Source organism: Balaenoptera borealis, assembly GCF_965194805.1.
Source record: "Balaenoptera borealis genome assembly, chromosome: 17".
Taxonomy (NCBI): Eukaryota; Metazoa; Chordata; class Mammalia; order Artiodactyla; family Balaenopteridae; genus Balaenoptera; species Balaenoptera borealis.
Window position 1 is genome coordinate 18,976,251 of NC_138876.1, and position 21,364 is coordinate 18,997,614.

Below are 21,364 nucleotides of genomic sequence, written 5' to 3' on the forward strand. Positions count from 1 at the left end.
CTGGCGCAGTCGGGGGTTGGTGTGAGGAGCATCTCCGTGACAGAAGCTCGGCGGAGACAGCTGACGGAGCCGAATCGCGGGAGCGAGTTGGAGGCGTTGGCGGCGGCAGATCGGGCAGGGCCGGGAGTGGGTGCCGAGGGAGCCGCGGCCGCGGGGTGTGACTGTTGGGTGCGCGGGGGAGCGGGGAGTGTCAGCTGCCGGAGACCGGTAATGCCCCGCCGCCCCCCGTGAAGCCGGGAAGCCGAGCTCCGCGGGATCCCTTCATGCCGCCGACTGGTTTAGAGCCCGCCAGAATGAACAGGAAGAAAGGAGACAAGGGCTTTGAAAGCCCAAGGCCTTATAAATTATAAGTATTTTTTCATCTCCCTTTCTTCTGCGTTTGGTCTTCATTAGTTATATTTTGTGATTGCTTGAAACTGATTTCGTGGGCCTGGGAGGCCTAGTGGGAAACTGGGAGCCACTCATGGTGATGGGAATGGTGTTTGTAGGGCGAAAATGGTGTGAATGACAGTGTAATTCAGCAGATCTACTGCTTCTTGCAGGTTAATAAACCTTTTTCTTAAAGTACTAAGTTGCATTTTTGTCCAAAGAAATTTATTTTCGTAGCTGTTGATAAATTTAAAATGAGCAAGTTACGCTAATTTGTAGGGTTTTAGCATGACAGATAAGTGTGATTCTGAGCTGCCTAGAGCACAGTTCTTGTTTATACTTGGATAGAGTTATGCATTATTTAATAACTGAAATATTTTCTTTATTCTTTAATGTACAACTCATCAGGTCGTCTGCATCAACAACATAAACTTCCAGAGAAAATCTGTTGTGGTAAGTATATTCTCAGCGGTTATAAGCAATAACAGCCCTTCCTTTACAGTACTTAGAAACTTTTCTGTCCGGGTAACTGTGTTTCGAGAATAGGTAATAATTAGAATTCAAAAGTCTATATGACTCTAAGGGCCATGGCTGTGCTGTATTGGCTGCCATCTCAATTCTCTCTTTCCTTTTCTTTTCCTTCCTGTTTCCTGATTAAAGTTTTATTTCTTTTAATCTGTTGTGGAATATGAAAGTCTGTATTATCAAACATCTTAGAATCGTGTATGAAAGAAGAATAAGTCCACAGCGAGATTTCTTCTATGAAAAATGTTAAGGTTGGTACGTGCACTGGCTTTTTAACTTGGCTGTTAAGGGGCCACTTGTGATTTCTGATTCTCGGCTGACCTTGGTTAGGTGGCATTGCTTTACACTGAAGCTCTAGATGAGGTGTTTAAAACCTAGTAAACTGCCCGCCCCGCCCCAATTTAGATGTATGGATTATTGATATATCCGTTCTAGGAAAAGTCCTTGATAACCCAAATAATTTATTCTTTCAGGGCGATCTCTATTAACTAGATCAAAATCTCAGTGAGAGCCGGTTTTCTTTGAGTGAGGACATCAACTTCCCTCTCAAACTTGTTTACTTAAGATGAGCTATTTAAAAATGGAACCTTTTCATTAAAAACACAGAATCTTAGATTTATAAGGATCCTTAAAGGTTTATTAAGTCCAATATCCTCATTTAAGGAATTTCTCTTTCAAAATCCCTTACATATGATTATTGACCTTATACTTCATGGAAGGGTACTTTAGGTGTGTTGGGTTGTATGAATTGGGTATGGAAGTTATGAGGATTAAAGAGTCTTGTTAAAAGGTTACTGTAATAATCTAGGGTAGAAATGATTTAGCCCTGAATGGAGGTATCATTAGTAAAATGACATAGAGTTGACATGATTGACTGATAGTGAACATTTATTATGTACATACTACATGTAAGACCATCTTACATGGTTTTGTGTGTATGATTTTACTTAATCTTCACAGTAACCCCATGAGATAGATACTATTTTTTTTTTTAGATAGATACTATTTTAAGTCTTATTTTTATAAATAAAGCAGCTGAAAGAATGGAGGATAAGTAAATTTCTTAAGGGCATGAAGATAGCAAGTGATGGAGCCATTTTTAATCAGACGTTCCCCTTTCCACATCCTCTACCCCTGGCAGAATGATAGGCAGAAAGGAAATGCAGATGACTCTTAACTAGGAATGCTAGAAAGGAGTTGTAGATGATTTTTAGGTCTCCCATTGGAAAGGTTGGTTAGGTGGCCTATGGGCTAGGGTCCCAGAAGTCACATTCTACAGATTAATTGAGGGAAGTAATGAAGGGACTACTTAGGGTTAAGAGAAACCAACAAAAGTTGGAGGAGCACCCTAGGTTAGCAACGAGAAACAAGTTATCACTTCTAAACCTGAAAGAACAAAGGAAGGGAGAGGTTACAAGAACCTACTGTACCTGTAGGAAAGAGTTAACCTTACAGGAGCTATGGTCTTTGATAGAAGAGTGGAGCTACTGCCTCCTTCAGCCTGGCAGGGAGGAGCCTGGGGGAATAAATATAAGGAGCTCGATTTTCTTCTGCCTTCAGTTTTCTCTCTGTGCCTCCCAGTTGATCACCCCAACAAGCAGCCAGAGGACTAGTGCCTAGTTAATGCTACTCCTGGGGCGCAGAGTAAAGCAGAGAGGGCAGATTAGGAGGGGCAAAAGGAGACTATCTAGAACAGTCTACCCCTTTTGCCCCAGATCATCATCTCTTGTCTTTTGTTACGATGAAAGTGTTCCCAACTTAACGAAGCCCTATCAGCTATTGTAGGCGTTGGCATTAGCTAACTTCCTGTCTTTGTGAGTCAAGTTTTATTTGATCACAGCCACAGCCATTTATTTATACACTGTCCGTGGTTGCTTTGGAGCTACAATGGCAAAGTGGAATAGCTGCGACAGAAACTGTGTGGCCCGTTATGTCTGTTTACTATCTGGCCCTTTAAGAGAAAGTTTGCTGATCCCTGGACTAATCTATTGGTGTGAAGAAATGGCAGTTCAGCATTATTCCCTTCTAAGATATTAGCTGTCACCAGTATCTTTCATATAAGACAGTAGAAGAAAAGTGGTTGAAAGGATGTGAAAATTAATTGCTACAGCCTCTGCTTTCTTTAGCTGGTGTCAAGGTCAGAGTTGATATACACAGCTTCCTTATTCCTCCACCCATTCATTTTTCTCTTTCCTTTTGACAGCATTTCTTTTGGTCTGCCCTAGACCTTCATTCCTGTAGGATCTACATCCTTGCTTGTTTTGACTTCATTGAGTTGTTGCAGTTTTCCATTGATTAGGACTGTTGGTCAAGTGGACCTAAGAGGCATTCCAGTGAATCCCCTGGATTGCAGATGGAATTCTTGCTTTTATTGTGTAGTAGAATCTCAGTTGCTGCTCGTCATTCCAGCCAGTACAGTGACCCCTTTCTCTGCCTATTGGTTCAGTGGCATGAGGAGCCCAAAGTGGTCAAGTCTCAGCTTCCAGTTTAATAGAACCATGACTCTGTGCCCAGGTGGATGCATTCCTCCCTTAGGTACTAAGACCTCCAGACACACTGACCCTGAGGTCATGAAGACAAGAAGCAAAAATTGTTCAGTGGCTTTCTGAAGGAATGGTGAACATAGTCACTCCAACTTTTGTCCCTTGGTTCCCAGATCTCTTTTGGCTATGAGGAGATGACCTGATATATTGTCCGCTAGTTTAAGATGGCATCCTGCTGGAGGTCTCAATTGGTGCTGTAACTGAACCTTCAGTAGTTGATCGTGTCAGCTGCTCTGGATGATAGGACAAAAGGTAAAACCAGTAAATTTTGTGTGTAAGAGCCCACTGCCACACTTTTCTGTACACATGGAGGCATGTATGGGATAGCATGTTGACATGTATGGCCTTTTGCAAGTATATTATAGTTAGAGAAGGAAAATCTAGAATATGTGTCTTTTTATATAAGGACAAATTACTGTCTCCCTCCATGATACCAGCTGTCTAATGTAGTCATTTTACTGCTGAGTGACTAACTGATCCTTCCTGGGAAGGTCCCGTATTAGAAGCTCATTTTGATCCTCTGCTATTGGGAGGTGAGCACTCAGCAGTAGTGGTAGCCAGATCAAGCTTTGTTGGGGGAAGACCATGTTGCTGGGTTCATGCATAGCCTCCATTCTTGCCCCAATGACCACTTTGTATATTGAGCAGGGTGGCTAGGGAAAGAGTCTGGGACATCTACTGGATAGATAATCTTGCCAGTTGATTTTTGAGGGCCCCCTCCGCAGTCTCTGAGGATGCCTCTGTTGGTCACTTATGTGATGACATAAATATTTTCATATTATAGCTACTCTGAGAAACTCATTTTTACATTTGCTTCTCCCACCATCCTCTTATTTTCAGTCTTCTTGTCTTGTTCTTTCCATATTCCTAACCAGCTGGCCAACCCAGGAGTTGCCATGGATCAGTGTAGATGTATACTTCAGGTCATCTCTGCTTCTATAAACAGTGTACAGCCAGTTGTATTCACCAGCGTTCTGCCCACAGTAGGCTTTTCTTCCGTTGTCTTTCAGGTCCACACTTCAGTGGGTTCTGATGGCAGCTACCATCCACTTCCAACTGCGCTGGCATGCTGTGCAGACTTACTAGTAATTCAGGCTTCTGCTTTGTCCTATTCTTTTAATTGAGCATGGGGACCTCTCCATGAGGCCGTGGGTGTGGATTGAGGGAGCGATGGAGATGTGATGGGAACAAGTCCCGTTGGATTCTGAGTCACCTGCTCATGCTGTTTGCTCTTTGTGCCTATGAACTTGCTTGGGCCTGGTCCAGAGGTGTTGTTTCCATTTGAAAATGGAAAGCTACTGCACATACTGAGTTCGTAATGGCCATTTTAGGTAACAAAAATTACATGAAATTTTGGGGAGTCCCATGATCATGTGTGCAGTCTCTACTGCAGGGTCTCGTAGCAAACCAGTAGTTGCTTTGCAAATGGAAAACAGTTGTGGGCGGAAGAAGTCATGGGTTTCCTCTGAAACCCCAGGAAGGATGGTGTACTGTCATTCTGTTGAAGAAAGCCGGAGTCAGTAAAGCACCTTTGTCTGCTGTGGACGTTCCCAATACTGTTGGACATGCTGAGTCATAATGCCCAAGTGGCAGGGCAGCTTGAACCACAGCCTGGACCTACTGCAGAACGCTTTCTTGCTCTGGACCCCTCTCAAAGCTGATAGCCTTATAGGTTGCTTAGTAAGTAGTATGCCTAAATGTGTATATTGCTTTCAGAATCCAAAGAAGCCTACCAATTTTTGTGCCTCCTTTTTTTCCCCCTCTTGGTGGGCAGTGCAAAGTGAAGCAACTTGTCTTTCACTTTAGAAGGTTTATTTTTATGTGCCTCAGACCACTGGAACCTTAGAAGCTTTATTGATGTGACAGGCCCCTGAACTTTCATGGGATTTAACTCGCAGCCTCTGCTATCCACGTGTTTTCTATTAAGGCATTTAGAGAACTTACTCTTCCTTTCTTACCAGGTCCAGATAGCATAATGTTGTCAGTATAACATACCAGTGTAATTCTCTGGGCTGTCCTGTCCTCTGGGCTATCAGGGGACTTTTGGACTATGTTTTGACTGAGCAGGAGAGTTGATATAGTTATTAGTTACTAGATGACAGTGAGGGGTTTCTGATGTCTGGAAGACAACCTGCTTCTGATTGATTTTTTTTTTTTTTTCCTGATAGGAATTGGGGGAAAAAAATTTGCCTGATAATTAATCTCAATATTAGCTACCAAGAACTGTGCTGATTTGCTGCGGTCAAAGTACTGCATCTGCAAACATGGTCGTGATTGGCAAGTTTGTGATAAATCACTATCATTCTCGAAAACCTACTTGACTTTTGCACTCGCCAAATAATTGAGTTAAATGAAGATGTAGTAGGCATCATTCAAGTCTCTGTGGTGGTGGCATTAATCTCTGCAATTCCCCAAAGATGTCTAGTTGCGTTGATTTACTCTCTTGGAGAAGGGGGATGGGTGTTCCAGTGGTGTCCACTTAGTCCTTCCACTGTAGTCCTCACTCAGAGAGTGAGGTCAGGGAATGACTATGGGGATTTGCCAATTACTAAAATGTATTCTGTATGTTCTGGACTGGGGAAATAATCTCCAGTCCTAATCTGCGTTAGACGTGGGAACCCCTTTATTACTTGACCTCCAAAGACCGCCAGTCTGGGGAATACCCTGGCAGTCCAGTGGTTAGGACTCCACTCTTTCACTGCCGAGGGCCCGGGTTCAATCCCTGGTCGGGGAACTAAGATCCCACAAGCCGCGCTGCACAGCCAAAAACAAACAAACAAAAAAACCCCCAGAGACTTCCAGTGTGACTAGTGGACTACTGTAATGTTTTGGGACTCCAGGGATTAGTGTCAGTTCAGAACCAAGATACAGTAACCCCAGGAAAAGGGCAAAAATTAATTTATTTGAGGTGACATAAATCTCAAGATTTTAAAAGAAAGATAAATGAGAGTCGAACATGTTTGTAGGCATGGAAAAAAGTCCTATAAAGAGGAGAGATTGTAATTATAGGAGAGGGTAATTAATAGAGCAGGATTTCTGAGAATACTGCAGAGGATGACCTCTAGTGCAGTAGTGGAAGGATCCTTCCTAAACAGGAGGGGAAGATAGGTATGTGCAGCAGAAGGGCAAGAGAATCGATAGTTGGCAGTAGAGTGGTTCAAGTTAAGAATCTTGGGTGGATGAGGAAGAATGTAGCGCTAAAAATACCAGGGAGGATTGTAGTGAGAAACTGGAGGAGGCCAAGGAACAGGAGAATTTCCTGTGGTGGAACAGGAGGACTGGCAGAGAAGTACAGGCATTGTGGACGTTCCAGTTTAAGATGTCAGCGTCAGAGCGGTCCTGAGCAGTGAAGAGGTGTCGTTCAGAGTGTGATCTTGATTGCCGTCCTGGAATGGCAGTGAAGGTTGTAGGAATTGAAATCAGGGAACTCTGAAGCAGTGGTACTGCATGGATCAGCTGTGTCTGCATTCATGTCATGTGGAGTGATGGCTGAGATGGGTTAGAAAGGTAAAGAATGAACCTTGAATGAGTATTGGGGAATTTGGGCAATATTAATGAGAGGAACAGAGGATGGTGTACCTGTATGGCTTGAACGCATAGGAAAAGAAGTAGAAAAGGACAATAATAAAAACATTTACTAGATGCCAGCTATGATTTTAAGTGCTTTCCTTGTATTGCTCAATTATAATAACACCAATAGGTAGGTAGTCAATATTCTTGTTTTACGGATGAGGAAACTGAGGTACAGAGAGCTAGAGTAACTTAGCTCAAGATCATATACTTACTGAGTAGTGGAGCTGGACTTGAATGCAGGCAGTCTACCTCAAGAAGACAATGACACTATTCTGCCCTTGCTCTTATGGCATATGCTATATAAAAGCCTATAAATGATCTAGAAATAGTGGAAAGTAGGAGGTTTCCTGTTTTCCCTTCTTCTAATTTATAGTGAGTGAAAGAATAAGTAGCTTCTTTTCAAAGGGGATTCAAGAGATGTTTCATCTAAGGCTGACAGGTAGAGGAGTTTTTGAAAAGGTTGAATAGCACAGGGGAGTTACTTCAAATGGGGTAGGGACTCTAGGAGGATGGTCAGCTGACAGGTGGTGGGGAGAGAGCAGGAGCAAGAAGAAGAGAGTAAGTGAGAGGTTAGATGACCTGGGGGTTTGCAGTTATGCTAGTAGCCAAGGCTGACAGGGATTGGAGGCCAGTCAGTGGGTCTCTATGTTGCAGGCAGGTGTAGGTTAGGGCTGTAGGTGGTGTCAGAGACCTGATGGTTCAAGGAGACTGGGCTTTCCCTATCTTCATGAAGTATACTTCCGTTCACTGTTTTATTATTGTTAAACTTAGTTTAGAAAGCAAAAGCCTATTCTTGTGTCTCACTCCTGTAACCACTTCATGACATCACTTTCCATAATCTTTTCTAGTTCACTTTTGACATTATCTTGGTTCTCCTTGCTGTCTTTCAGCTGATCCAAGCTCATTTATGTAGATTGGTCATTGGATTGCTGGTATGCTAATTAAGGGAATTTGGATTTTCATACAGTTGCTCACAGTTTAACACCTTTCAACTCAAGAGACTTCATCAGCAGTATTTTTGCTTCTGCTTTTTTCTGTTCTTATTCGCTTCCACATTAATCTGTCTAGATGGTCTAATTTAAGGATGTATGACTCTCTTATTTGGGAATTGGGGGAAAAAGGGCTGTGGAATCAATAGGCTTTTGAGCATTTGGGCTGAATGTTATCTAAAAAATATTCTTACGTCCTTGCATGTTATTTAAAAGCATTGTACTGAGAGACATTGTGGCATAATGGGAATCAGTTGGGATCATTTAGATGTGGGTTTGAATCTCAGTTCTCCACTTATTAATGGTATAATTTTCGTAACTCTTAATCTGTAAAAAGTGTAAAGTAGTACTTGTCTCTTAAAGTTGTTAATGGGATTAGAGAGAACATAGGAAAGTAGTGTAACGACTGGCATATAGTAGTGCTCATTAAATAGTAGCCATTACAGTTGTTATAGTCTAGTTCTGTATGGTTATTGCCTGAATTTCATCTTAGATATTCCTGTTGCAGCCCCTGAAATGTTACTATTTCGTGTCCTCCATATTTTATATGTTTCCAACCCAGAATATTAAACTCACTGGACATACATTCAGTGTTTCAATGGTCCATCTTTCCCATTTGATTCAATGCAAGAGGGTGGTGGACAGTTGGTATATTTAGCTGTCTCTCATGTCTTATGTACCTGCTTCAGATAGATGGCTCGCCACACAGCTAATGTGGTAGAACTATGTATGGCCTTGGGACTGCTTGATAGGAAATCATGCAGCACTTTGAAGTGTCTGCTGCTCTTGGAGGTGGAGGTAGATTTTTCCCTACTTGCCTAAATGTTTCTTGTAACTCTTGCCACTTCACGTCCTGATTTACCTCCCATGAGGAGAGACTCATACTTGTTAGCTTTGGTGGTATAGTTTTTTACCCTATTTTGAGGGGCCTTGTTCTTTTACTCACTGAAGTGGTTTTGATTCTCTTTTTGCTCTGTTGGTTTTTTTTTTTTCCCCCTTCCTCTCTGTTTGGATTCCAGTCTGTCTATAAATTCTTAGGTTTGTGAGTAGTCCTTTTACTTTCTTCTCTAGCAGATGGTCTACTTTTCACTGGTAGTGAATGTGAACCACCAGGATAATAAAGTATATGTAATTCACACCCTTTCAGTCACTAGGACAGCCATAGTTGAAGTGAAGATCCTTGGAGAGTACTTGTATGTGTGTAGCTATTTGGGATTCTGTCTCTGGATTGTAGTATGTGTATAAGTAGTAGAAATCAAAGAAATATGTTCTAAAACATACCTGTGTTCATTTTAATGAAATTATTATTCTTTATCTTTACAGGGATTTGTGGAACTGACTATATTTCCCACAGTTGCAAACTTAAATAGAATCAAGTTGAACAGCAAACAGTGTAGAATATACCGAGTAAGGATCAATGATTTAGAAGCTGCTTTTATTTATAATGATCCAACCTTGGAAGTTTGTCACAATGAATCAAAACAGTAAGTTACATGCTTTAAAAGTCGATATTTCTAACAGTTTTTTTTTTCATTGATTGGATTTTTTTCAACAGATTTTTCTTAGATTATTATTAGATTCTGGTTCCCAATTTATTTTTTCTAATTATAATTTCTGTTGCTTCTACCACTGCACACATTTGGTACAAAACATTTTACTAGCTCTGGTCAACATAGTAAGTTATTAAGTTTCCTTTCTTCAGACTGCAGTTTTAAAGAAGTACTATCAGAGAACTTTAAATAAATTTTCTTAGCCATTTTTCTACTTTTAAAGTTTTAAAAAAATATTAGTTTCATAGATATTAATGTAATCTTCAGTGAATTAGATGATACTGTAATCTGTAGACCAGAAACTACTTTAAAATATTCTATAAAATATTTGACAGCTTTAGAATATCATATAAAAATAGTCTGAAATATCTCATTCCTTCACCTTAAATATTGCATCTATTGAGGCTACTTCTGATTTTTATCAGTAAACTTACATCTTTGTGGTCAGCTTTATGTTCTGCCTCTTTCATTTAAATACTTTGTTTTCACCTTTCCACATATAACATGATAGGCTTCGTTTTTTTATTGTTTTTATGGTCAGGTAATATTCCATTTATTCAGTATACTGTGGGTGACATGATTATTTTCTAGATCTTTTTTTTTCTTTTACTTTGAATTATTTCCTTAGGAAAATAGGATTACTTATTATTCATTTATGGCTCTTTTTAGCATTTCACTTGATTGTGCCCTGGGAAGATTTGTACTGCTTTAAATACTGTCAACCACATTTGAAGGCACTTGTTTTTTCCGTTTTGATAGCATTGGATTATATCATTTCTGTGATTCTTAGTATTTTGGGTTAGAATGCCCCAAACTGTAAACTCTGTTTAGTCAAGGTGATATTTTAACTAGTCTGTACGTATAATATTTGACTTAACGGCAGCAGTTCTCAAAGTGTGACACCTAGACAAGCAGCATCAACATCACCTGGGAACTTGTTAGAAATGCAAATTTCCAAGCAGTACCCCAGACCTACTGGTTCAGAAACTGGGGATAGGGTCTTGCAATTTGTGTTTCAACTAGCCTGCCAGGTGATTCTGATAAAAGGTAAAGCTTGAGAAGGAACCACTGCTTTAAGGGATTGGGAGGGTTGAGAAAGGAGACTTATCAATGGACATATTTATCATCCCAATAATCATTGGTTTAAAATCTTTGAAACTCAGAAGAGAAAACGGTGTTGGGAAAATTCAGGATGTCTCTGAATTGCTCATGTGACTTCCCGTTCTATAAAGGTGAGTGGTTGAAATTACATGCTTTTACAGCCACACTTGTGGAACTGACATGAAAAGACTTATTACAAAATCATCTGCATCCTCTTTCCCCCAGAAAAAAAACAATCATTTGCCTTTGGAGCAGTAAGTATGTACCACTAATGGATGGAAAAGGCATGTGTAAAAGAGCAGGTAGGGGAGCCATTACCTTGCCAGAGGCCAAAATAGCCACCCTGTCAAGCCTAGAACTCTGCGTTGATGACAGGGTAAGGAAGCTTCTCCATCTGCCAGTCACAAAACAGTGTTTGCACAGCTGCTTTACCAGTTGTTGCTGCTCAGGTCTCAAAGAAGATAACCTGTGACAGTGCAATGACAGGAACAGTGGACTTCAAATCTGTTGAGAAAGCAAGCTTTGCTATGTTAATTTTGAGGTGATGATATCCCCTAAAACTTTTCTCTAGTGATGGGGAAGATACCTCATCACTTTTAGTATTATAAAGAAAGAAAAGGAAGTCATAAAGGAGAATATTTTCGAAGGTTAGGTTAGGAAATTGGGAAAGATAGAATATATTTAAACTTTTCTTTTCAGGTAGCACCAGAGCTCTCTTAACCATGGTCACTTAGTATTTTCTGCCTGGCTCTAGAATCCTGATTACTTTTTAAGAGAGATGACAGTTATTTTTGCTGGTGTTTGTTTATTCTCTGACTTGTTCAAAAGAGGATTTGAGAGTGGTTTTAGAATTTTATTAGACAACAGTTTTTTAAAGTAGCTAATGAAATTAGCACAAAGGGTAAAAAAGTATAGGATGCTGGGTACCACACTGTTAAGTTACTAGAGGAAAACTGTAGATTTGGTTTTGATATTTCTGGTTGCCATACGAAAGAGGGAAACACTATTGTTCATAAGATTTGTAAGGCAAAAGACAGAAACCTACCAGTTAGTCAGAAGAAATACTGCTTAGCAGTTAGATGTGAAAGGTATCTCGTGTGAATGATGTTATTTATTTTTAAAGAGAACTTTGGCAAAAGCAGATAGTTAAGGTCTTTAGCATGTCCCTAGATACTTCTGTTACTTTTCTTGTTTCTAAAATAACTTTCTTTCTCTAATGAAGCAGTAAAATTTCTGCTAAAACTGAAACAGAAATTAAATGTAGCAGATTTGAATTGAAAGTTAAACTTAAAACTCAGTGGTTAAATTTGGTCTTGAATATGTACAAGAATGTCCTAAACATTCAAAGAAGTAATATGCTACTTCATCACATTTTCTCCTTATTTGTTTTAAAGTTAAGGTGCCAGGCCCTCCTATTTTTAATGGCAAGAGTGTGCTTACCTTGGTTGAGATTCAGCACCTTTGAACTGCAGGGGGAATGTAAGGAAGGGAAACATTTAGATAAGGGACTAAAAGGCATTTCTACCTATTTGATCCAACTAAACGTTAGCTGAGTTGTTAAATTACCTGTGCTAGCAAATAAAATACCTGTTGGTTATGTAACATCTATAAGGCTTCTCTTTCTCTCCGTCTGTGTCTCTGTCTCTCTGTGTCTCTCTCTCTCTCTCTCTCTCTCTCTGGCTTATTGTCTGCCAGGAAAATAATTTAAGCACTTGAAGCTTCTCCAAATATATTTTCTGTTTGAATCTTACATATTGTAGGTATAGTTTGCCTCCATAGAAGCTATGTCTCTTTGGTGGTTTTTCTGTTTGTATTTGTTTTTTCTTTTTTTTTTTTTTTTTGCTACGTTTCTCTCTTCTTAGAATAAGGTAAATGTAGATTTTACCAGAGACTGTTTCTGTGTATGAGTAGCCTACAGTGGCTGACATCTCTTTCCGCCTTGTTTCTTTTCCTTCCCTGGATAGGCTTTGCTACTTTGAGAAGACCTTTTTTATTTTACTTGAAAAGTCTCCACTTTCCTGAGTTTCAAGAATCAATTTAATTCCTGTCTCCTGTCTTCATTTCCATTAAGGAGTGGCAGTAGAAATGAAGCTAACTTAAGATATAAATGAAGTAACTTTGAGTGATTGGAGCAATTTTTAGAGTGATTAGAATTGATTTTTTAAATTGCTTTTTTAAAAAAAAGATTTTCTAGGTCCTATATTTTAATACAGACGTCTACAAAGAGATTTTAAATGTTATTATTTTACTGATATCATATGGTAGAAGTGGTTGATTCCTTTATTGATTATGGTTAAGTAATATGGATACTAGTTTTATATTTTAACTCAGCCCACAGTGCCTCACTGGCAGTTGTTTTAGTCGTATTGCTTGGAATTTAGTTGTCATAATTGGAAGAACTTTGGGGTTTGTTTAGTCAAAACTTCAGCAGGAATTTTTCCTATACTCTTCTACCTTCTGCTTGAATACGTCCAGCTCAGGAGAGCTTACTATATTTTAAAGCACCCCTTTCATTTCTGAATGCTAGAAAGTTCTTTATTACATCGAGCCACAGTCTGTTTTGCTATAATGTTCACAAACTTATGCTAGTTAAAAATTGTTTTCCCGTAAGTTTTCTCTTTTCCAGTCTGTAGTATCTCAATACTTTCAACCATTCCTCATTTAAAACTCTTTCCAAATTTGTTAACCATTCTCTTTGCCGTGCTCTGAATACTCTCTGGTTTGGCATTGTGTTTTCTTAAATGTGGTAACCCTAGAACTAGATAGGGTTCTTCTTATTTGGACTTCTTGTAATCACACATGCATAGCAGTAAAGCCATTTTGTTCTTACCTATACTCATTATTTCTAGTGGCTTGAAATTCATTAGCTTTTCACAAATAGCTACTTTAAAGTAATTGACTCAAGTTTGAGCTTGTTATCAGTGAAATACCCTAGGCTTTTTCATAGAAAAACTTGTTAAGGTGGGGTTTTCTCTAAGCAACCTTATTTCATGGCATCATTATCAAATGTTGTTTCAGTTATTTTTGAAAGTCATTTTTGTTAATTTTGATATTGGTTCCATTTCTGGAAAATGGATTTTTCTGTTGGCTTTTACTTATTTATTTATTTTATTCTGTATGTGAATTATAAGACAGGAGAAAAAACTGAGTGTTGACAAGGATATAGAGTAGAACTCTCAAACACAGCTAATAGAAATGTAATTTGAGATTGAATGTATACATACTCTATGATTGGTGGTCTCACTCCTACGTGTATATCCAGTATGTTCACCAAGAAAAAAGTACAGAACTGTTCACAGCAGCATTTGTAATAGTCAAAACTGTAAATTACCTGAAAACCCATCAATGGTAGAATGGTAGATTGTGGTATATTCTTACACTGTTGGAATTCTAAAAGTAATGAGACTGAATGACCAACAGCTAGATGCAATGATATAGATGGATTTCACAAACTTAATGTTGAATAAAACAAGTCAGACACAAAAGAATGTGTATTAAGTTGTTAATCTATCTCATTAGATGTCAGAATAATAGGTTACCCTTGGTGGTGGGAAGCAGGGCTAGGTTAGTGATTACAAGAGGGCTTCTGGGAGGCTGGTAAAGGTCTGTTCTTGCTCTGCATGCTGGCTGCTTTGGTTTTGTGAAAATTCATCGAACTGTATACTTAGAGTGTATATATATATTTCTGACGTATATTGTGCTTCCATGAAATTTTTTTAAATGGAGAAAAAGTTTACAAATAATTAAATCTTAAGTTTTGCAAAATCTGCACACACAGTTTTAAGAAGCACACGTTCTTTATCTGACAAAGAATTAACAGCTTATTTTAATTTAATATAGATATTTATAATAGGTTCTTGGAGAAAATTCTTTTGATTACTTTAATTTACTAGTTTTTAAGTATCCCCTACAACATTACTCACCTTTAAGCTTTGTTTCCTTAAGGAAGAATGGGGATTGCCATGGTGGTAGTTACAGGGCAGGGGCATATTAATATTTTGCAATTATTATTATTCTGAAAATTGGAAACACTTATAATCTTGTCTTGTAATTTTTGGCTTTTATTAGGTTATTATGGAAGGAAACATTTTTGATTCATATTATGAAAGGAAACACTGAAATCCAAACCATGAGAAGATTGTTCCTCATAACTGACTTTCCAATAGATTCCATTTATAATGACTCACCATTTTATTTGGACCACTTTACCTTTTCTCAGGAAATAAGATTAAGTGAGAATAATTTTCCATAAAAAAAAAATGAGTGGTTTAATATGTAATATTTAAATATGGCCTTTTGTGTAACAAAAATTTTTTTATTTTTGAATTTCACAGATAACGGGGATATTACAAGTTCTTCAGCTATCTTTCAGATTTCATGTTTCTGAAATTTTATTGAAAAGAAATTGCAACCTATAAAAATACAAAGTAGTTTTTAAAATTAGATGGTATGTTAACTAAGTACTGGTAAGGATGCAGAGCAACTGGCATGTTCATATATTGCTGATGAGAATGCAGAATGGTATAGCTATTCTGGACAACAGTTTAGCAGATTCTTACAAAGCTAAACTTATATTTACCATATGACTCAGCAGTCCCACTCTTGGGTGTTTGTACTACAGAAATGAACATTAAATTCACATAAAAACTGATACACAGTTATTTGTAGCAGCTTTATTCCTGGTAGCCAAAAGCTGGAAGCAACCCAGATGTCTTTCAGTGGACGAATGAATAAACAATCTGTGGTACAGTCTATTCAATGTAATACTATTCATTATAAAAAGGGACAAACAATAGATACATGTAACACCTTAGATGAATTTCAAAGACATACTGAGTGAGATAAGCCAGCCTCAAAAGGTTGCATTCTGTATGATTCCATTTATTTGACACAGGGCATAGCACAAGGGGCTTTTGGGGAAGGCAGAACTGTTCTATATCCTGATTGTGGTGATGGTTACACATGTTAAAATTTATAGAATTATATACCAAAGGAAAAAAGTTACTTTTACTGTAAGATAATTAAAAACAAACAAAAAAAGATGGTATGTGAAAAAACAGTCATTTGTTTTTTATTGTGGTCCTGGAGTTTTTAATACCTTTTATTTTACTTATTTATCTAAGAGAAAGAAAGTGTTAAAATTATTGAGAAGTCTGCTTAACTACTTTAAGAACCTTGTGTTTTGTAGTTGTTAAAAGTCATAGTTAATAGTACATCCTTCCTAGTTAGGAGAGAGTTGGAGATGGGGGGGAGGAAATGGCCTCCGTCATATTGAGAGTGTATTTTCCCTATAATTACTCTGTAGAGTATATGAAACTTGTCTTTTAACTAGGTTAAAAATTTATTAAGCTAGTGAAATATCACTGACTTTATTTTGTGGAGTTATCTAATGGCAAGATGATAGACATAAAGGTGCACAACAAGAATATGGCTCACAGTATTGTGTCTGATCTTGTTTTCTCGCTCTTGCCATTCCTTGTCTTTTTTCTTTCTTCCACTTCTTCCATATTACTTTAACTGATTTCAGTGAGGAAATGCGATATGTGTGTGTATGTATATACATATATATATATGAGTTATTTTTATGGAATAAAATTAGAAAATCAGATGAGAACAGTATTTTCATATTTCCATAAGGCTTCTGTGTATTGTTTTCATTCAGTAGGAAATAAGGCCAAGTACCTATTGAACAAATATTTTTTGAGTGCTCCCTGGCATTTAGGGGATATAACAGTGAACCATCCAAAAGTTCCTCTCCTTCATTAAGCTTACATTGTCACGTACTGGGGAGTGGAGGGGAGCAGTATTATATTTTGAGGAATTAATTCCCATTCTGATTTGTTTTAAACATCTTAATTTCTATTAGATTATAAAGCTTGTTGAATCCATTCAAATTTTTGCCAGATTGATAAAGAATAATTATTTCTTCAATTCTATGTATATTCTTTACATTTGTATTAAGAAAGTGTAGTGGCTTTGGCATTCTAAAATTAATGAAGGGTGTGATAGTCATAATAATCACATAGCATTGGCAAGTAGACTATATATGCCATTGCATTTATAGTTTAATAGTTTTAGTCTTGGGAAATAGAGCAACAGTTACTTGGCTAAAGAGCATTCCTGTGAGTTATGTAAGTTGATATAATGGTTACAAACAAATGGTGCCAAGTATTTAAGAAAATGCCTGGTGAAATATATGGCTTATTATTAAAGCTGGCTTTCTCTTTTTTCCCCCCAGGAGAAATCTCAATTATTTTTCCAATGCTTACGCAGCTGCGGTTAGTGCTGTGGATCCTGATGCAGGAAATGGAGAACTTTGCATTAAGGTTCCATCAGAGTTATGGAAACACGTTGATGGTAAAATACCAAGAACATGTTGAGTATACAGTAAAATCATGTTGGATTCAGTGACTAGAATCTTTTCATGAAAATTAATGGTACCTAAATTATAAATTAATCAGTTGAAATATACAGGAGTTGGAAGCTCTTTTTTTCCTTAAAGATAATTGGCTAACAGGAAAATAGCAATCAAGGGCTATGACAAAAAGCAACTCATTTCACTGTTGCTTTTAAAGCGAAAGTTGTAAAACAAAAATTAGATGGTTGGAACAATTTGTCAAGATTTGAGAACCCACACAGAATTTACTCAGTTTAGAATTATAGCATTTTATAAAAGGAAGGATCCTAAAAAGTCATCTGATTCAATTCTTTCCTTTTACGGAAGAGTAATCTGAGGTTTAAAGAGAGTAAGTGACCTGCTGAATGTCACTAATTAGTAGTAGAGCCAAGGCTAGAACGTAGGGCTGCTAACACCCACTCTGCCTACTTTTACTTTGTCTTATTATTTCTGAATCTTTTTTATTTCCTTGTATAAAGTTACAGCCATTATAATTATCATACATAACCTTCTGCCTACCTTTATTTTGCTTTATAAAATTAACCAAGATAAGGAAGTAAAAGACTTTGTTTTGTTTTTGCTCTTTTTGGATAGTTTGTGTGTGTATATGGTGGGGGGAGGGGTTTACCTTGCAGGGGGGTTGCCTAGTTTAGGGGGCAGGCGTGGAAGGTCATCATTGCATGTTCATGGGTTGGAGAAAGTCCATATTGGTTGTAATGTTTGGAGGGAAATTAAAAGGAACATCTTTTTTAATCTTACGGAAGCAACACGTATTTATTACTTAGAAATCAAACATAGTAAATAATGCTGCATAATGTAAATTTTTGGGTAGTCCTTCCCTCCTACCCCACTCCCTACTCCTCCTACTCCTTAAAGTCACAAGTAGGGTTACCAATCTGTGCGAGAATGTACTAACAGAACAAACTTGAAAAGTAACTTTTGAATTGGATCTGGAAGGCCTTAACCATGTGGTAGTTTTAAACTCTTTTCTTTAGGCAGTATAGCATTGTCAGAAATGTTGAGAGGGGGATATGGTATGACCAATATTTTGGGAGAACACAGCTAGCAGTGACTAGAATTGAGTGGAGGTAAGAACACCAGTGGAAGGAGACTGTTGAGTTCCTGTAGGCAAAGAGATGGTAAAAGCCTAAACTAGGTTAAGTAGTGTGATCTTTTATGTAAAACTCAGCCTTTGATTCCCACTTTATGTTCAGTGTAAGTCTTTGCCCTTATTATATCGACCACTGTTACCTAACTATATTTTTATATATCAATGTATGTATGTATTTATTTGTTGCAGAACTAAAGGTGCTAAAGATACACATCAATTTTTCTTTGGATCAGCCAAAAGGAGGTCTTCATTTTGTGGTACCCAGTGTAGAGGGAAGTATGGCAGAGAGAGGTGCTCATGTTTTCTCTTGTGGGTATCAAAATTCCACAAGGTAGATTACTAATTCTTACGTATTTCAGTTGATTTCATTTTTTCAATTGCATTTTTTTCTATGAATATGCAATACATGTATTTAGTATAAAATGAGAAGTATGAACTTGATCCCCAACTACTTGAACCTCTTCTGAATCTTGTTCCTCTTCAATCCTGTTTTCCCTCCTTTCCTTTTCAAGTCTAATGTTCTAAAGTCGTCTCAATTCTTTCATTTTTTAAACTTTTGTATTGAAGTAAAATATACAGAAAATTACACAAATTGTAAATAGAAAGCTCAATACATTTTCACAAGTGAACAAACTCGTGTAATTCACACTCACATCAAGAAAAAGAACATTAACATTACCAGCATCACAGAGTACCCCCTTCTACCCACTTCCATTCACTCTTGCCCACCTGGTAGCCTCCTGCCCTAGGGCAACCACCATCCTGATTTCTAAAATACTGTAGATTGATAACACCTATCTTTGAACTTTATTAAATGGAAGCATATGCCTTATGCTCTTTATATCTGCCTTTCTTGTGTAACATTGTGGTAGTGAGATGTACCTTTATTGTTGCATGTAATTGTAGTTCATTCTCATAGCTCTACAGTTAACCGTGTTATTGAAATATTATGTTATGTGTAGTCTCCTCAGATTATTAACTCCTCCAAGCCAGGGATGATGTCTTATATTTCTCCGTGTTTCAGTAACAAGTACAGACCCTGGCACATAGTAAAACCTGATCTGAATAGAACATTGAGTAGAAATTTTATGTCTGCCTTTACCAGCATTGTTTGAATTTATGCAATGCATCACATACTCCAGAAAAGCAGTTTCCTGACGTTATGGAGTAGATTCTGAATATTGTATGTTTTAAAACTTTTTTGTAGGCATTTTTAGTTTCCAAAAATGAATGCTACATAAAAACTGACTGTGAATATACAAGTAAAAATTATTTTTAATTAAAAAATTGGAAACTAAGAATTGATTACCTCTTTTCAGGGTTTAAACTGGAGGTACTACATGATATATTTTATTAATATTGCCAATAATATTTGGAGACAGGACTCTATCTTTAATCACATTCTTTTAGATTGCTCAGTAAAAAACATCAGTGGGCAAATAGCTAAAATTTCTTCTTGTGCATATTCTGTAAATGTTAAAATAACTTATATGTGGCAGAAACAATGTAGGTTACACTTTCAACATGTTTTCTGCACTATTGATCTTTTTTCTAGATTTTGGTTCCCATGTGTTGATTCATACTCTGAATTATGTACATGGAAATTAGAATTTACAGTGGATGCTGCAATGGTGGCTGTTTCCAGTGGAGATTTGGTGGAGACAGTGTATACCCATGATATGAGGAAGAAAACCTTCCATTACATGCTTACCATTCCAACAGCTGCATCGAATATCTCCTTGGCCATTGGACCTTTTGAAATACTTGTAGATCCATATATGCATGAGGTAAATCATAGCTTCTTGCTTCTTTCCCTCCCACTCTTTCATGCCTAATCAGAAGAATATTAATTAAGTACTAAGTTTTTCTTAATTCTTCTTTCAACTGTTAGAACTATCACTAGAGAGAAAAGGTTTCTTCACCTGAAATATATAATGACATGAACTCCTTTTAAAATGCTGGCATATTAAAATTCTGTATTTTTTTCACCAGAGGGCTTAGTGTTCCAAAAGAGCTTCAAGTATACCTTAGAGTATAGGTTGGTTAGAATATAGGTTGATTTCTGAAACTGATTGTGTTACAGAATTAACATGAGTTTATGAATGTTATAGTTCCATCTCCAGAACCTGAAATACTACAATTTCAAAATTAAAGAGCAAGATTTATTCTCTCTTCAGCATATATAGAGAGAAGAGAAAAGGCTGAGGCAGGCAGGGTTAGAATTCTGGTCAATGAACTAATGAAAGTTTCCTCCCAATTTCCTCCCATCCCACATCTGGCCACAAATCATGGATCAGTTGATAAGCCCCATAGTGCTTTTAGGCCTCCTCAAGCATCAACTTTCTGGTGGTTATAAAGTGATTCATTGGTTATTGACACTCATAGCTTCTGTATAGGTTTAAAGTAACATTTGAATGAATCTCTCCATTTACTCTTAGTCCTTTATGTTTTTGATTACAGTTAGTTTACTTTTAATTGTAAGGCTTATATTATGACTGTGTATATCTCAACTTCTTTCAGTTGTATGAGCAAAAATTGAGGGCAACCAGGAAAGTCAGTGAGCTCCTCAGTCTGCTCTTGTATTTGCTTTCCTGAAATTTACAAGATTTATAAAATCACTCATGGAAAATACTCAAGATATTTTATGAATGATTTGCTTTTGGTGTCTTGACAATGACTCCTAAAAGTATATTCACTGATAAGATTGGCAGTGAATTTTATCATCTTTGGTAAATGATCAACTCGAAAATCAAGATTTGATTAGTACCTGCTTTGTATTTTGGAAGAATTTTTGTTTTCCCACTCTGAGCCATTGGATGGGAGAAAGGTAAATGACAGTCAAGAAATATTTTTCCTGAATACTTAAAGCCCGTGACTTAATCTTTCTCTGTCTCAAATAAATAGTTTCTATTGCAGTATCAGTAGATTTGCTATCATGTAGTTTTGTCTAAAAGTGAGTCTTCTTTATTTGATGAATACTATTTTATTTTTTGTTTGTGTACCAAGAGGAGTGCTTATCATGATGCAGTTTGGGCCCTGACCACTAATGTTAAATAAATGCTCACCATTCACTTATGGTAGTCTCTAATCTGTTCTTTTATAATGTTGTCAGAAGAATAGTTTTTTATTGTATATTAAAAACTTTCCTTGCCTCCATATCCTGCAGTAATCAAATTTCTTTAGCATGGCTTTCAAGAGCTTCTAGA

General features: G+C 37.4%; 1 protein-coding gene across 13 annotated transcripts in view; it reads left to right on the forward strand.

Annotated features, from left to right (window-relative positions):
• The first annotated feature begins 212 nt into the window (after nucleotides 1-212).
• Nucleotides 213-21,364, forward strand: part of TAF2 (TATA-box binding protein associated factor 2) — an 82,176-nt gene continuing 61,024 nt past the window's right edge. For 9 of the 13 annotated variants that reach the window (XR_014236502.1, XM_082364058.1, XM_082364062.1 and 6 more), the window contains exons 1-6: nucleotides 213-346; nucleotides 768-822; nucleotides 9,323-9,483; nucleotides 16,889-17,007; nucleotides 18,348-18,489; nucleotides 19,714-19,945. Coding sequence is in view for 12 of the 13 variants with exons in the window: in XM_082364058.1 (XP_082220184.1) it covers nucleotides 264-346; nucleotides 768-822; nucleotides 9,323-9,483; nucleotides 16,889-17,007; nucleotides 18,348-18,489; nucleotides 19,714-19,945 (792 nt within the window). In the remaining variant the exon portion in view is untranslated. Of the gene's footprint in view, nucleotides 347-767; nucleotides 823-9,322; nucleotides 9,484-16,888; nucleotides 17,008-18,347; nucleotides 18,490-19,713; nucleotides 19,946-21,364 lie in introns of those variants that run through there. The other 4 variants (XM_082364067.1, XM_082364069.1, XM_082364059.1 and 1 more) reach the window with 4 other exon arrangements.